This window comes from Mesoplodon densirostris, chromosome 16, assembly GCF_025265405.1.
Source record: "Mesoplodon densirostris isolate mMesDen1 chromosome 16, mMesDen1 primary haplotype, whole genome shotgun sequence".
NCBI classification, from domain to species: domain Eukaryota; kingdom Metazoa; phylum Chordata; class Mammalia; order Artiodactyla; family Ziphiidae; genus Mesoplodon; species Mesoplodon densirostris.
In genome coordinates, this window is record NC_082676.1 from 11,422,911 (window position 1) to 11,440,487 (window position 17,577).

General features: G+C 43.2%; 1 protein-coding gene across 2 annotated transcripts in view; it reads right to left on the bottom strand.

Moving 5' to 3' along the window:
• The window catches only part of PTPN1 (protein tyrosine phosphatase non-receptor type 1), a 68,974-nt gene that overhangs the window by 15,776 nt on the left and 35,621 nt on the right, over positions 1 to 17,577 (bottom strand). For both annotated transcript variants that reach the window (XM_060078354.1, XM_060078356.1), the window contains 3 exons: positions 7,311 to 7,401; positions 4,314 to 4,414; positions 1,357 to 1,455 (listed from right to left, as the gene is read on the bottom strand). In XM_060078354.1, coding sequence (XP_059934337.1) covers positions 1,357 to 1,455; positions 4,314 to 4,414; positions 7,311 to 7,401 — 291 coding nt within the window. The remainder of the gene's footprint in view (positions 1 to 1,356; positions 1,456 to 4,313; positions 4,415 to 7,310; positions 7,402 to 17,577) is intronic.

Below are 17,577 nucleotides of genomic sequence, written 5' to 3' on the forward strand. Positions count from 1 at the left end.
CTGGTGCTGGTGCTGGCCCTGAGTGTCTGGTGCTGGCCGTGAGTGTCTGGTGCTGGCCGTTGAGTGTCTGGTGCTGGCCGTTGAGTGTCTGGTGCTGGCCGTGAGTGTCTGGTGCTGGCCGTGAGTGTCTGGCGCTGGCCGTTGAGTGTCTGGCGCTGGCCGTTGAGTGTCTGGCGCTGGCCGTTGAGTGTCTGGCGCTGGCCGTTGAGTGTCTGGTGCTGGCCGTGAGTGTCTGGTGCTGGCCGTGAGTGTCTGGTGCTGGCCGTGAGTGTCTGGTGCTGGCCGTTGAGTGTCTGGCGCTGGCCATGAGTGTCGCGGGAAGCGGGCGGGAGCCAGGGGGGCGGGGATGCGGCATCTATTCCCTACTTCAAAGACGTGTGGGGAGGGAGAGCACAGCCACCACGGCCCCAAGGGAAGCAACGTGGGATGCCGGGAAGTGGGGCGAGTGTGATTCGGATCATTAGCCCAGAGAACTGGCAAGAAACTTAAAAAAACTTAAAAAAAAAGAACAATTTAATAAAATAAATAAACGTTTGTCCTGGCTGAAGTCTGGAGACGGAAGGCGGGGCTGGGGGTCCAGATTAACTAGGGCCCAACCATACCCGGTCCAGCAGCCACATTATGCATATCCTGGGAGGCAGGGGGAGCCCCAGAAGAGTTTCAGCTGTGAAGAGGTGTGGTGAGACTTGCTTTAGAAAGGTCATTTGGGATATAGGACGCAGGAGAGCCTGAGGAGAGCCGTCGAGGGGCAGGAGGTGGCCTGACCAAACGCACACCTCGAGTTCACGTTGCAAAGAACTTGGAAGAAAGGAACACACACCCTGAAGTGAAGCACAAGCAGACAACGTCCACATTAAAGAGGTGTGGCCAGGAGCCAAGCATCTGGAGATTTTATGGAGGCGAACCCAGGGTCCAGCTGCTCCCACAACTCAGGTGCGGAGAGGCAAGCTTTTACCAGCCAGAAAAAGCATATATGATGAAGATACAGTAGGAACTTGCTTTTCAAAATAAAACTCTGCTCACACAGCTCCACAAGACAAGCACAGCAGCACACGAAGCAGGAGAGAGACTGAGAGGGGAGAGGAAAGCAGGACACAAGCGTCCCACACTGGAGGGACTGACGGATGGGGGCAGGGTGGAGAATAGGTCGAGGGCAGTTTGACTTGTTTCCCTCTTTTAAATTCACCTACGTATCTGACTTGTTTACAATAAACATGTATTTGTATACTGCTTCTTTATGTTTTTCTAATAGAAATATAAAAGCAACTCAAGGAAATAAACACGGACAGATGTCGACTTTGTGGACTGGCATCCACACGGGCAGGGATGCAAACAGTGGATCAGTCTATGACTTACCGAGCCTTTCTCCATCACTCTGTTGAGCATGACAACGCCCCTGCTTTTCTGCTCCCACACCATCTCCCAAAAGTGACCGCAGGTATTGGGCAAAGGGCCCTGCAAACACACAATGCACAGTGTATGCATTTTACACACAAACACGTTCCAGTGCAAGCTCACTGCTGGCGGTGAGTGGATGACAGGGCCCTCAGGCAGCGCGGTGGCCGCAGCTGGGACAGGGACCCGCCTCTCCCGGCCTGGTGGTGACCACAATTCTATTTCCTACCACGCGGTGAAAGGTCATTTCTGCATCTCAGGGCTGGTTCAGAGCTGAGCGAAGGAGGAGAGAAAACACAGATTCTGCTTTCTGGTCTGGGCTGGCCCGCTGAGGGGCTCCACGGAGAATGCCTTAGGGTGGGTGGTACAGCGAATAAAACTCCTGGCTGCAGGAGAGAGGCAGTGTGGGGAAGGGGTCAACAGGGACGCTTCTGACGGCTTGGTCCCAGCTCCAATCACTTACTATCTGTGTGACCTCGGACAAGTCACCCCACCTCTCCTTGCCTCAGTTTCTCCACCTATTCACATGGTTGTGAAGATTAACTATGTTCCTATTATCAATACTTATTAGGCCTTACCACAGTACCTGGAATACAGTAAACACCCAATAAAATGTACCGATTATTATTACTATTAATAATGGTTAACGTGACCACAGACAGCCTTCATCCTTGGACCAAGGAACATGAGATGTGGACACACAATGGTCAGGCGGGTGGCCCAAGGGGTGTGGTGTCACCGGGGCATGGGGGGTAGGGGTGCCTGCTGAGCAGTGGGGCCTGTCTCACTCCAGCCCCCCCGGCAACGGGAACAGATGTTTACTGGATATAGGGTGTGAATGCTTCGAGTCTGCCTCAATTTTTAGTGCTGCCTGGAAGGGACATCACCTATCACCTGCACGACAGAGCATGTCACCTCCTCTGGCCAGCACCACTTCTTTTAAAATGGTTTCCATTCACCTTCATCCCAAATCTCCTCAGTCTTTACATCTTTTCCCTTTAAGTCTCACCGCGCTTCCCTCGACCACGGAGCCCTCAGTGCCCTCTCGCTTCCTTCCCTGAACTTATCTGGGATTTGCTGCCTAAACCTGACAAATCCTGGCCCCTTACAGAGTCTCAGACAATAGCGGATTCCATAACCCCTTCCAGCCAACTGACAGAAAAATGGCTCCAGGAAGGTAGGAATCAGGGGTCCCATGGCTGGGCACGCGGACCCTATTGCCAGGTCCCCATAGCAGTGGCTCTGGTTACTCCCCTGCCCCCATACTTCACGCCAGTTTAGAATGGGTCTGAGGGATTAAAAATCCTGTAAGATCTGAAAGGATACACGCCAAACTCAGCCAACACTTGAAGACAGACATGAAGGCCAATAATCTGTGACATTATTCTCTACCCTTAAAAAAATGAGACTATAGCCTTGCATTATTTGCATAATGAACATCATAAAAATAAAAAATGGGCAGGGCTTTTTCGGTTTTGTGGCTTAGAAAATATTTCAGTCATATTGTCTAGGGATGTAACTTTGGGGTCAGCCTGCTTCAATCCCACATGTGAATCTCAGGGCAGAGGGAGACCATGTAAGCAGTTGGATATAACCATGGTACAACCTGACAGACAGACAGACCTTCAGATGTGCCAAGGAAGCGCTAGGGCATGGGGGTGGGGAGGACGGCGGTGTAGAAGTTTCCATGGTGATTTCCTAACGCTCTGTGTGACTTTACAGACCCTATCTTTGCTTTGGGCTTCCCGACCCCACACCAAAGTTGAATGGCTGAAATTAGGAAGTAAGAAACTTGACTACTTCTAAAAGGAGAAGTTCCCAAGAAGCCACTCTGCCTCGACCTCTTCCCACCAGCCTGCCACCACCAAGGTCTCTCTCGCTCCTTCTCATCCCCACCCCAGAGGTGCTGGGAGGACAATGGGCTGAGGGCCTGGGGACTGACGTTCCATACACTGACTGGGGGGCACGAGGGCCAACTGTGGTCACGTGCGGAAAGGAACTGGGACAGGACAAAAGGGACGGTAAAGAAGGGCCACCAGGGATACGCCCTGCCCCAAAGCAGACTTTGTTCACTGCGCTTTCTGGCTTCATTGTCATTTTAGTCTCCAAATACTAAGCACAGTTATGACGTTCACAATCACCCTATAACGCAAACCCAATATACTACGGATAAAAACTGATACGCAATGAAAAAACAAAAATTAGGATTAAAAAAAGAGAGAGAAACTTAGACTGTTTAGACCAATTTACAGGTAACAGATTAAGACATGAGAAAATTACTTAAGAGGAAACTCCTTTATCCCCTTTCCCAGATACCCGTGGTCTTTGGGTCATACACCAGTACGTGTTTCACAAAAGGTCAATTATTAAACAACTTGTATGATTGTTTTTCCCATAAAGATGCCAAAAACCAGTGGGAGTTTCAAGTGATTCTGCATGCTTGTCCACATAATCCACCCCCTCCATGCACCCCCCACGCCCCCTGCAAGAATGAGGACCATGCAGAGGAATTCTGAATGGCCATCTGGATAAAGATTCCTCGTCTATTGCTAACCCTCTTAGATTTCCATGCGCAGCACTGGACACTCTGAGGCGAATACTTATGGACTCAACACAGGTACTGCTCTTCTCTAGCTGCCGCCTCTGTCAACAGACCACAGGCCACTCTGGCATTTTCTTGCTGTTTTCTATAAACCCAGCAATGCCATACTTCCCAGAAAAGATTCACGTCACGACCAGACAATCTCTGAAGGAAGACTTTTTCCCTCCTTGTTGCTTTTTTGGGTTGTTTAAAACCTGATCTTCTAAACAGATGTGACAGATTTTATTTGAGGTGTAGACAACAGCACTCTGAAACTCTTACATTGACATCAAGTAAGGCAAAAACCATTAGAGTCAAATTCGAACACTCTGTTTACCTGCGTGAGAATGTAACTCCTCTGGGCTTCTTCCATTTTTATCAAACTAGCATTGATATAGTCGTTATCTTCTTGATGAAGTTTAATCCGACTATGGTCGACTGAAAGGCAAACCAGAACTCAGAGGTTAATCCTGGAGGACCCAAATGTCCACACAGGCAGTGCACTCCATGGGGAAAACCAAAGAACGCACTCAGGGCGTTCACACTGGCTGAGGCCAAGCTGTTTTAATAGAGATTAGTTATCAATATGGGAACGACTAGTATTTTCAGAAAGGTTTTTGGAAGTGTTGGAAACGTAACATGAAACAGCAACAGAGACAAACTCTACTAAAACACAGAATATGTCCTGTTTGGGAAATCTGTTTTTAGGCTATACCATCTTATGATATTTGTTACTGTCCCCACAACTTGGAAGACTGGGGAAAGGGGATGTCAAGGGATCTGTCCTCTGATGCCTAATATATACTTTTAAAGGGTAAAAAATACAGTGGCTTCAATCTTTAAAAGGCAAAAAAATCCACCAAAAATTCCACCCAGTCCCCAGAGCTCTAGCTGGTACAATGAGCTAAGTACGTAAGACTTACGATCACACCTCAACCTCACCTATGCCTAATGGTTTGAAGATTAAGTGGCCTAAGTATACAACAGTGTGAAAAGTCATACCTTGAATTCCCTGATACAAGGTTGTTTTTTTTTTTTTCAAAGTTCAAGTATAACATAAATCTCATGATCAAAGACACTTAAAAGACAGTTTAACTGGAAAAAATAAACTCTGAATCCAAAACACTGAAAGTCTATTAAATGTAACTTTCAGAAGAGTTTTTAAAAATAAGCTTGCGTTTGGAAGGTCTGTCCCAGGTTACTGAAAAAGCACAGCCCCTTTTTTCCCCCCTTTACCACAACTTTGTCACAAAAGCCATGTTTCCCTGAGGGCCACCTTCCTTATCCCACTAGTGCAGCTAACCAGACCAGGTGGGCATTTTTATTTCTGGTACAACACAACGGACGGTAAACCCACGTGACCATCCCTAAATAGTTCTCCCCCCGCCCAGTGGGAAAGGAAAAGTTACTGGGGATAAGTGGTTGGGGGCTTCCTATTCGAAAGGATTCCAAAGAGATGTTTTAGGAAATTAGCCACTGTTTGGAATAATGTTTCTCATCATAGAGGGTTAATACAAACTGAAATACTTGGGTAATATTTAAGTGGGTCATGGAGATAAGAGATCTCAAAAAAAAATTATGACCGGCACTGGTGGTTATGTGAGTGAATTCAAACAGCACTGGGTGGTGACCTTGGGCAAACAACTTATTCACCGAGTGCTGGGTTTTTCACCTGCCAAATGGAAGATAATACCCAGTCCCCAGAGCTTCCACCTTGAAACATTCTCCCCATTTCCTCCATAACCGTAAAAGAAAATTACCTTTTCTACTGAAGAGTAGAGGTAGGGGAGAAAAAGCAAAATATAAGGAGTAAGATTGGGTGAGGGTGAAAAAGTCTGGGAATTGTATCTCTGGAAGAATATTTTAAGTGCTGCTTTTTTCTCTGTAAAACTGGTTCATAAAACCATTTAGATGAGCCTTGATCAAAAATGTAGAAAAGGAATATTAAAGACAATATTACTGCCTAATTCTGAGCAAGTACAACAAAGGCTAGAGACCAAAGGCGCGGCCACACCGTGTGAAAGGTGCGGACAGTGATGGTTCTTTCCAGCTCAGGGCGGCTGGCCAGGGCCTCACAGCAGCATCACCTGAGGAGAGGCTGTTAGTACTATTTTTAAATAAAGCCTACGAGGTGCCATAGCCTAGACGTGCTCAATCAAGAGTATTGGGCATTGGGGCAAAATCATGTGTCACTTGACCTAGACCCGCGCTTCAGATGTTCCCGGCGAGCACCTTCAGTTAGTGACCATCTCAACCGCAGCCAACATTCACGAGTGAGACACTGGGCTGAGCGGCTGACGTGACTTTATTCATCTTCGCACGATCCTGAGATGCGCGTTGACTCCTGTTTCACTGATGATCAGAGGAGGGGGCAACCGGCCCAAGGCCACACAGCTCTGAGGGGCAGGGACCGTGGCAGCCGTTGGAGGCACACTGCTCTGTGCCAACCGGGGTCCGACTTCGCGCCCCTCCCAGGGACCTGGGCGCTGCACAGTTCAGGGCGCGAGGGCAGTGAGCTTTGGCAGGCCGGCGGGAAGTGCCTGGCTGGGGACTGACCGGCTGCATCTTCAATGTCCCTGGCAGAGAGCAGTGCCGGGGGAGCTGCTGGCAGCCACAGCCCTCACTGATTGGCAACGGCCACATGGAGGTGAGCCAGAAGGTTCTCTGTGGCCTAGAGGAGGTGGCAAAGTTCACGTCCTTCACTCCCCTCCAGGTTTTGTTACTTTATACAAATTCTAACATATTTGGTTATTTACTTTCGAGATATCAGCGGACTGAGAGCCAATTACTCAGAAGGCAGAGGAGGCTGCCAGCGGGCACGCTGAGAGCTAATGGCAGGAAAGAGCTCGAAAAATGATGATGGCAGCAGGGGGTGGGGTCGACAAGCAGAGCTGACTGCGGCTTTAGTTGAGGGGGTGAACCGCTCCCATCCTTTAATACCTGCGCAGGGCATCGTTAGCAGTTCAGTACAATGATCGGGGTCTAATAAGACTTCTGCTGAGTCACCCAGAAGTGATTATATTATGCCTGCTATACCCTGCTTCAGCTGGTAGGAAAATGATTCATCATTAAAATAGTCAAAGCGAAAAAATGTGCTTTGAACTTAGCTGAATTTTCCAGGAACTGAAACCTTACCCATTCTACAAGGGTGGAAAAGTGAACCATTACTATAAGTCTCTAATGCCTTTATTATAGGAAACAATCAAGTCATAAACCTTTACTGCTATCAATTTATTACCAAACCCCGGGGCTAAAGGAGTCCTGACTGAGAGGTCCTGCAGCTGAATAAGAGCTGACGCAATGGAAGCAGAGTAACGGCAGTGTGAATACTTACAGGGACTGACGTCTCTGTACCTGTTTCGGTTTTTGTTCTTAGGAAGCTTGGCCACTCTACATGGGAAGTCACTGGCTTCGTGTCGGATATCCTACAAAAAAAGGATAAAGAGTTCTCTCTTGAAATCTCTGGCATCAGGAATTCATCTAGATAGTTAACTGAGCGTGGGCCCTGCGCCGGGCACTGAGGAAGACCCAGCACAGAAACGGACATCAAAGGGAGCCACGCAGTGTGGGAAATGCAAGGTGCTAATTCAGAGGCATGTCCAAGGTCATGGGAGGAAAACAGAAGGACAACTGGGGTGGGGGGAAGTGGCATGGGGTGGGGGGAAGTGGCATGGGGCTGGGAGCTGGAAAGATGTGGAAGAGGGCAGGAAGATGGGGGGGGCGGGCACGTTTCACTCAGGAACCCCCAGCACAGCAAAGGCACGGGGGCTGGAATTCACGTCTTATGCAGGAACAGTGAGTGGGCTGGTGGGAGGAACAACAGGCCTGGGGCACACAGGTGGGTACAGGCCAGATCTTGGAGAGCCTGCCAAGTCAGGCCTGGGAGTTCCATCTGTAACCTTTTGTAAAGCCACAGTTATCAAGAGCAGATAAAATGCCCTTTTACGCCAACAAACTATCCAAATGCTTTCCTAGGAGATGGTAAACAAATCCCATTACACCAAACTGTCAGAAAGAGCAAGTGCCTGGACTAACAGAAGATGCACGTTATGTGTCCTGCTAGATGGATCACACACATCTAATTTTGCTCCCCTAAATCAACACCCCTATAATCCTATTTAAAAATCTTTTCCTTTAAATCTGTATTTTACTATACATTATTAAAAGAAAAGCTCATCCAACAATGTGAATGTACTTAATCCACTAAAATGTACACCTAAAAATGGTTACAGTGGTAAATTGTATGTTATGCATAGTCTATTACAACTTAAAAAAAAAAAAAAAGACGAACCCACAGTGAGAGAACAGGAGGGCAGATAATAGCAACACCATTTTGGAAGCTGGAAATCAGACTGATTAGTGGTTGGCAGGCCTGAGAAAGCTCAATTACAAGCCAGCAGTGGGGAAAGCAGAGAACCACCAGGATTTGCACCACAGAACCTTCCAAAGGCGCGCAAAGTGTGCTTCTCTGGAAGGAGGGGTGGGATCCACTGCAGGGGAGCGGGGCAGAGCTGCCTGAGGGGAGCAGCATCTCCACTCCCACCGCCCCCTTCCGTGCTGCTGGGTGACCGCTGCCTCACAACTCTGCAGAAATCTGGAGATTTATTTTCTGGAAGATGTAGGTCAGGGGGCAGAGTGCTCTCTAGATGATCTGAGCAGACAAGAGGAAAGACCCAGAGATGCCACTACGGGGGTACGGAAATAACAGCCTACCTGCACCTAGAGGCCCAGTGGCCAGATCTGTGCTGATAAGCCCCTTACACCTGCTCAGAGCTCGCTGTAGACCCTGTAAGCCCCTATTCTTCATCATGCACACACTACTGATTACAAGATGTCAGAGGAGAGAAAGCCTCTGATACAAAAGAGAGTTAAAAGAAAAACAAAACAGGCAAAAAAGGTCCCTTAGAGGAAATAAACTGCAGAGAAATGAAAGCTTAAAATATATACATTATTAATATACTCAGATAAGATACTGTATCCATGGATTAAGAACAGGATGTTGTGTACAATAAAAATGTCTCTTGCAACTTAAAAACAAGATGGCAGAAATGGTAAGCTTAACTGAAGAGTGATAAGATAAAGGTAGAAGAAATCCTACCTTTCCAGAAGGCAAAGCCTAAATAAATAAATAACAATAATGGAAAATTAAGCAAAACAAAATATAAGAAAAGAATACATTAAAAAATAGTTCAAGGAAATCTGCCAGACACATCAAGTGCTCATCAAAATGATAAAAACAGACCCATACCGAGGCACACTAATTTGCAATTCCAGAATCCTGCAGACAAAAAGAACATTCTGTAAGTTCCCAGGGAGAAAAAATAGTTCACTTTCAAAAGATAAGGTGATCAGATTCTGCAAGAACACTGAAAGCTGAAGGGCAATGGCGCAATGCCTTCAAAATTCTGAAGAAAAATGATGTCCAACTTAGAATTCTACACACAGCCCAATAATCAACAAGTGAGAAGGGACAAGAAGAACATTTCAGATATGCAAGGTCTCAAAAACTTTACCACCCCTGCTCCCTTGCTGCAGCAATCCACTGGAGCATGTCTTCCACCTGAGTGAGGAAATAAACCACGAAAGAGAAAGATGTAAGATATACAGGATGGGGGTCGGGGGGAAGGACCCAACACAAGAGCAAAGGCACAGGAAATTTCCACAAAAGCTGTGACGGGGGAGGCCCCAGGATGACAACTATGTACCAGCCCTAGGAGGCAAGCAGCCAGATTGGCCCAGAATGACTCAAGAGACAGACGTGTCAACAACATGCCTTTGTCCCCTGTACCAACCGCAACCGAACGAGACCACCAAAGGGAAATGAGAAGACCTCAAGTCCAGAAAACAGGGAATCCAACTGAGAAGCAAAGCAAAGAAGTCTCAGAATGGTAGCTGTGTGGCAGCCTACAGACCCAGCGACCCAGACCAAAGAACAGAGGCCCCCAGTAGGGATGCCTCCAAGACCAAATCTGAAGCTGAGGAATCACCTGAAACTGCTCTGTCCGAAACAGCAGCCCGGAAGCCACGAGAGAGCACTTGAGATGCGGCCAGCCTGAAAAGAGATGTTGTGCAAGTGTAAAAATACACATTGGATTTTGATGACTTAGTGCTAAAAAAAGAAAGTAAGGTATTTCAGATATTTGAAATACTGACTATTGGTTGAAATAACGTTTTGAACATATTGGATTATGCAAACTATACTACTATTTTCAGCTGCTTCCTTTTATCTTTCTTACTGTGGCTACTAGAAAAAGGAGAATTACACATAAGGGTTGCGTTGTGTTTCTACTGCATAGCACTGAATGAGCTTGTGGAAAATTGTTCTGAGAGGCTATCAGAAGCTATGGGAAGAATTAGCAACAGGTAGAAAGAAAACTCTACAGATGAAGAAAAGGCAGGGAAGTCTTAACTACAGGAAAATCTATTAAAAAGGAAACAGTACAGTACAACACTATCTGTGACTATGTGCATAGGCAAATAATGTACACAATGAATATGGTTTTAACCAAAAAGTATAACATACTGGGAGAATGGGGGAGGGGAAGCAAAGTGGGAAAGCAGAAGGAATGGCTGTTTAAGAAAATGAAATCCTATACCTTAGTAAAGATCTAAATCAATCAATCCAAAGATAAGCATTTTCCTTAGAAATACGGAAATAAATACAAGCTAGAGTCAGCAGCTCAAAGAGTTCAAAATAATCATCCATGAAGAGAAAGACTGGGGAACAGGGAGGTACGGGCAGCAAGTAACTGGATTTTATTATAAGCTTATCATGGTATTATTTAAGTTCTTAAACCATGTATACATTCAACTTGGATTTTACAAAAAAGAATGCCCACACTCTGCTCTTCTACTTATTAAAAAAACTACAAAATGACAAGGAGGAGTTTTTGACTCATACTAGAAATGAGATAATAATTTAAAGCTATGATGATATATTATAAACCCGCTTGGGATTAAACAAATTAGTCCAGTAGTAACTTAGCCATCACATCATTTATGGATGAGATTAAGCTTTCAGGGAAATGCTACACAATACAGAAAAATGACTTGAAGGAAAATAAACCTCAGTTTTAAATTTCTTATTCTACTTGCTATTTGGAAGTGTTTAGTAAAAGGTACAAATTTTGCCTTGTGATGTGAAACAATCTGATCAGTCCAGCTGGTGTGACTGGGTGAAGATGGAAGAAATCATTGACATGGATAAACCACTGAACTAATAAGTATTCATTCTGAGGAAATAAGGGCCAAAATAGCAACAACGGTGTGCAATTGATTTTATTCAGCCAAAGGATTTATTAATCTGTACTTTTCTGGTGAGAGAGAACACAGCAAAACTTGGAGATACCTAATAAAAATAGGAGTTATTCACACAATACTTTTTAAAAAAGAGATTCTAAGAGTAAGGTATACTCATAGAGCAAAACACACAGATCTTAAGTGTGTATTTCAATTAGTTTTTCTGACCAGCTTTGAGGTATAATTTACAAATAATAAAATATACCCAGTTTAAGTGTTTCTCTATTTTAGAATGGCATATGGGAAATATATGCATGCTTTGAATACAAGTATTTACATTTCATTCAGTAAAATAAAATGCCAGGATTAGAGTCTTAAAATTGAGGAGTGATAAAGTACCTTTAAAATTTAAAATAACTACCAATAATGGTTTAGAAGAAAGCAGATAAACTACTGTACCACAAAACTTTACAGAACTACAGCAAAACAAGATTTCTGTATTCTAAAACTGTATCAAAGGTAAGCTAACCTTCTAACAGCTGTAGAAAAAGCAGATCCCTGACTAATGAACAAGTTTAAGGAGACTTTCATCCCAAGCATGAAGTATCCCTAGAAGATCTCTAATTACTCTGACCAAAGATTAAATAATCCACCAAAGTATGTAAAACTTCCACACACACAATAAAATAAAGGCCTTAAAGCTGATGATGAAAAGATGAATGCTGGGTAAACTGAGGAGCCAAGCCAAAAAGGAAACAATAAACTTGCCATGAAACATATTCCCAGAAGCATCCCCTAAAAAATACCCACTGAACATTTCAACAATCATTCAAAGTGTACCTCATAATTTCAGGAATGGGATCACACTAACTTAGAAATTTTACCAGTGGGAAACCAAATATACCAACAAACAGATAACCTATCCACTTCCTTCCCTCGGACAGTTCTTTACTGGCTTTTTAGAAGCTTACTTCCTATTCTTAGTGTAGGTTTCAGAAATGTCATAGAATGAAACATCATATGTAATGGACGTCAAACGTTCATGCTCTCTTGGAGAATAAATCTGATGATGTGCTACCAAAGCAGAGCTCAAGTTTGGTCAAAGCTTACAGGCAAATGGTTTAAATTACACTGTATCATTTTATATAGGCACTGGGCACCCCAAATGATCTGACTCATCTCTGTAGTGAACCATTTTCATGAGAGGAAAAAAGCAAGTTCTTCCAAAATTATGATTTGGCTGGGCTAGAAAGCTGGGCTACAAAATGCTTGATAAAGTTTAAACAAAACATCTGAACTGGAAATCTTAAGAGGCAAGGAAGTGAGCAGGGCAGAAACCGACATTACCTGAATAATTTCTAAAGCTAGTTCTTTATTTCCCATCTTCCCACACTCACTTAACAAGATAACAGATGACCTCCCAGTGAGTACAAAGGGATATAACATGCTTATAAAGCTCTGGTAATTCTGGAATGAATTAGGGCCCACAGTGAATCAATTTCTGTATTTACAGGAAAGCTCATGATCCATTATTCAAATACCTCCCAAATCTAATTAGGCAAAATGTCAAACTTGGGTGAGAAGCTGATAATTTTTTACTTGAGATTTCCGTTTTTGAAAACACATAGGCATAAAAGCCAATCCGGCCTTGCAGAAATATTTTCAGGTTTATAGCACTTTGCTAAATTAAACCTAGCGATTTTGGTTTTAACACCTTTTTCTCTTTAGTCCCAGAATAGGGTGAATGTCTCTTATTGGCTCCACAGTAAAACGCATAATTTCTCTTAAAACTATTTGAGAGTGATGAGGTGGAGCCAGCATCTTGTTAAAGCTGGGAGTCTGCTGGGAAGGGCCGAGACCTTCACCTCTCTCACCCCTCCTAGCACCGGCCCAGGCTCAGAGCAGGCACTCAACCTAATTCTAGTGATGGAATTAAGGGATGATTCCAAAGGTCCCCAAAGCTCAGGGAGTCCTTAACTCCATACCAATCTGCTTCATTTTATGGAACAGAAATGTTCTTGAAAGGGAATATGTTTAAGCAAATGTCTGGTCCAATCCTGCTTTCCAATCATTTTATCATTATTATTATTTTGCTGTGCAATTGAGTCACACGGCCTCCTGACAAGAGAGTACCAAAAGAGTGAGGAAAATGTGGATTCAAAGCAAAAAGGGTTATTTTTAGATGGTTCGGACAGCCATCTGTTTTAAAAGTCTAAAGGAAGAAAAAACTCCAGTGGTACCTTTTATTTGCTGGAACTGCAGTGAACTACAAGTCCCTTAGCACCTTCAGCATCTTCTATGCTCCCCCGCACCCCCATTTTACAAATGGTTGCCTAATTTGATTGCTCCGGCCGTTATCTAGTACTTTATGGAAGCTACTGGCTCTCAGAAATAGACAGAGCTAGACTGAAGGGAAATGCAGAAGTACAGTAAAGACAATAATTTAAAATGCAATAAGTGAACATACAGGGTGTACATTTCCTGGAACTCTTGCAGTAGTCACCACTGAATAGGGAGATATATATAGAAATGGGGGGGAGGGGTGGCTAGACTAAAATTTTAGCAACCAACTCTTCAAAATAACATGTGTTGAACAAATTTCGTTATTCATAAATCTCATTATAAATGAGAATATAAAATTTCTGTATAACACAGTATACTCTGAGAAATACACAAATTATCAAAGGCAGAAGTTCAATGTCTTTCAAGTTGAAAGCAATGTTGTATTCTTTATCTATACTAGTTAATGGAACAATATAATTTACTACAAAAACCTTAGGAAAATATTTTATTTATCTGTTTATATAATCAATACATGAGAAGTCACATACTCAATATTGTTAAATTTTAAGATAAACTACAATGCTTAGATAATAATGAAAAAGCTTAAAATTTAGCTAACAAGCACCAAGCTTGCTTGGGTTTAAAATTTAAAATGATTATGTACTGAACAGAAAAAGATGATGAAAAGTAAACCAAGAACCTAAGACTCTTATGTGGTCGTTGAAAGAGAAAGAGGGAGAGGGAGGAAGGAACAAAACTGGCCAGCATTTAAAAGGCAGCAGGATATACAATAATCATCCCTGCCAGAGCTTGAGGAAATGTTGGGTCATCTTGTACACTGGTCGGGGGTAAGGTTAAAAGAAAATGGAGTTACAAATCACTACCAGAACAATTATGTACATTTGGAAAACAACATGGAAAAAAGCATAATCAAATTGTTTTACAAATTCCCCACAAAGGAGAGGATGAGGGCAGGAATGGAAAGTGAGGAGTACCCTTCACAAAGGGGAACCATCTGGTGGACATGGTGGGACCAATTTCACGCTCTGATGTGCACCCTCTGCTCTGAACACAAAGCGAGGGTTGATTAAATATAAAGAAAAGCACAAAGGCACAGCTAGGCTCAAAAACAGAACAAATGAAAAAAACAGGCCTCCCACTCAAAGTAATCTGCAAGCAAGGTACCAAAAAAACAGAAGGTGACTAGGTCTGAAAAAGAGAGCCAACAAATCAACTAGAAAAATAAATCTATTCCACAAGAAATTTCTTGTTAGCCTGTCAGGCACTTTAAAGATAAATATATTTGAGATCAGGGATAAATAAAGGAATCATGTATAAAAAAGATGTTATAAATAAATCTAGGGAGGAATGAAGCCAGAATAAGTGGATAGGAAAGAACAAATGAGAAACCTTGGAAATGGAATTGACAATCACTGAAATTTAAACAACAACAACAAACCTTAACAGATGAAGATAAAAACTCTACACTGAACACAAAGGATGGGTACTTTGAAAGCGGAGGAACACAGCATGGAGAAATAGGAGATGTGAAGGAGCAGTTCAGAGACACAGAGGGTAGAGCAGCCCCAGCACACCCCCAAAATATAGATCAGTACCCACACGTTGGGGTCAGAGTAAAGCTGCAAAATAGTAAGGATAAAAAATCCTCAAAGTAAATTACAGTATCTCTTGGAAGCTTAACAGAACGTTAACATTGTCATTTATTTAATTTTTACACAGCTGAACAGTTAACAAAGAAATATAAAAATTGCGTTTTCAAGTGCCACTGACTTTAAACCTTATTTTTACAACCCTTAAAGTATCTGTTTTTTGGTTTTTTTAATCACTTATGTTTTCTGTTAAATGTCATGAATTTCACCTTGGGCAGAAATCAATAGGCAGAAAATGAATCAGACTTACAGTAATTGATGTCAATGAAACATATTGGAACAAGTTTTTTTTTTTTTTTTTTTTTTTAATGCTGAGAACCACAAAACCATTCCTGTAAGAGAACAGTCTAAAAACTTGAATCTACTTTCACTTCTGTTTTGTTTACCTTCTGCTTTCCATAAGGACAGCTTAAGTGTTCAGGCCCTGGGGTTCTGGCACTTTGCCGAGGACAGTGGTACAGCTGACTAAGGACACAAGTAGTTGGCAGACATCTGAAAGTGGAAGGTTTACACCTTCGTTTACATGGAACCAGACTGCCAACCACCAGCTTCCTCCTTCCATGGTTAATTTCCCTAAGCTCAGTGGTCACAGGGAGGGACCTTAGGAACCCACACGATATTCCTACTCTGAAATAACAGAACCATACTTAGGAAACTGATGATAGTCTGTGTATAATTTGGGAGTGTAAATGAGAGGGAAACAGAATGTCCAAATGAAACTAGCTTTGGTTAAGCATTTCTTTAATATTCCAAGAGCAGTACAAGATTCTGTACCATAACCAAAGAAAAGGCTTTTGCATTACTGTTATCAACCAAATGAGTTTTCTAAATACTTTCTAGATGTAAATGCACTTTTCTACACACCATTTCGGGGATCAGGGTTGATGAAGAAAGACGTGACCAATGCCCAAAAGCATTATGAAGTGACAGTTTTTTACTGAAGCCACAAGGATAAAATGACAATTTGGGGAAGAGAGGAAGCAGGTGACCAAGCTCTTCTGCCTGGCTTTCCAAAGAATTCTGTGTATCTGGATTAAAGAAGCAAGGTTTAGAGTCAGTGTTTGAGTCCCTGCAATTCATCCAAGTAGTTCTTGAGCACTGACTACGTGGCAGGCAATAAGGATATGAAGATGAACAGCCAGATAAACAGACGCTAGGTTCTCAGATAGGCACTGTCACATGTATCTCACACAAACACATCCATGACTATTCATCAAGAATTAACAGTAAAACAGAAGGATTAAAGCCCCGAGCAAGTGGATACTCTACCTACAGCCCCTCCCCACCACCAAGGGTCTGATCATTCTTGGAAAGGCAGAAGGAATGGTTCAGAAGCCCCACACTCTATCCGCACCTGCATTTCTTTTTGCTTCCTCCTGTGGCTTAGATTAAGGGTTCTGGCATTGAACTGTGCCTGAGAACAATGGTACCAGGCTGTATGCATAAAACCACATGCACCATACATTATGGGTAAATTAAGGATAACCTGATCTATACACAGATTTCTTATCTTTTTTTAGACCTCAATCTAGTGTGAGATGCAACTCTACTACATAAAGCTAATTTAGGATGTTGCTGAATAAACAGCAACAGTCTTTAAAACTTCAGGGCTTCAGGAGAAAAATCTCTTTGGGCCAATTTGGTGAGAGAGGACTTTTAATAAAATCAACAGTTCAGTGAATGCTTACTACTTACCATGCCAAAGACATGTTAGTCTAATCATAAGGTTACAAGAGACAGAAACCCATGTGAGCCCATAGCCTGTGGCTTTCTATCTGCTTTCTCCGCTAAGAAGTCATGCAGAGTTACTTGAAATTCCTAATTAAGAAAACATCTGAATGCAGCAAGTGAAAGTAACATCCTGTGAATGACTTTACAGCCATTTGCTTTTTAAGTAACTTATCATAACATCAGCATTGATGTCACATGTCACACCTGCTTACAAGACACCTGGAAAAGTGGCAATACCAGAGCAAGATACTACTGCTACAGGCCAGAGGAGCCCTTGAAGTGTTTTGAAGAAGGTTCCCTCTTTGTTTTGTACATTCTGTGGATTTTCACAGATTTATAATGACATGTATCCTCCATTAAACAGAGGATTTGCACTGGCCTAAAACCCCTGTGCCCTACCTACTCATCCCTCCCTCTCTCCCGGCACACCCCTGGCAACCATTGATCTTGCTACTGTTTCCATAGTTTTGCTTTTTCCAGAAACATCATACAGTTGGAATGATATCATATGTAGCCTTTGTCCACTTTTTTTCTATTAGGCTGTTGTCTTTTTCTTAATGATATGCAGTATTCTTTATGTATTCTGGGCACGAGTCCTTTGGTGGTCACACACACTGCAAAATGTTGGCAAAAGCCAACTGATACACATATCTAACCACCCCAAAACACAGGGCTTAC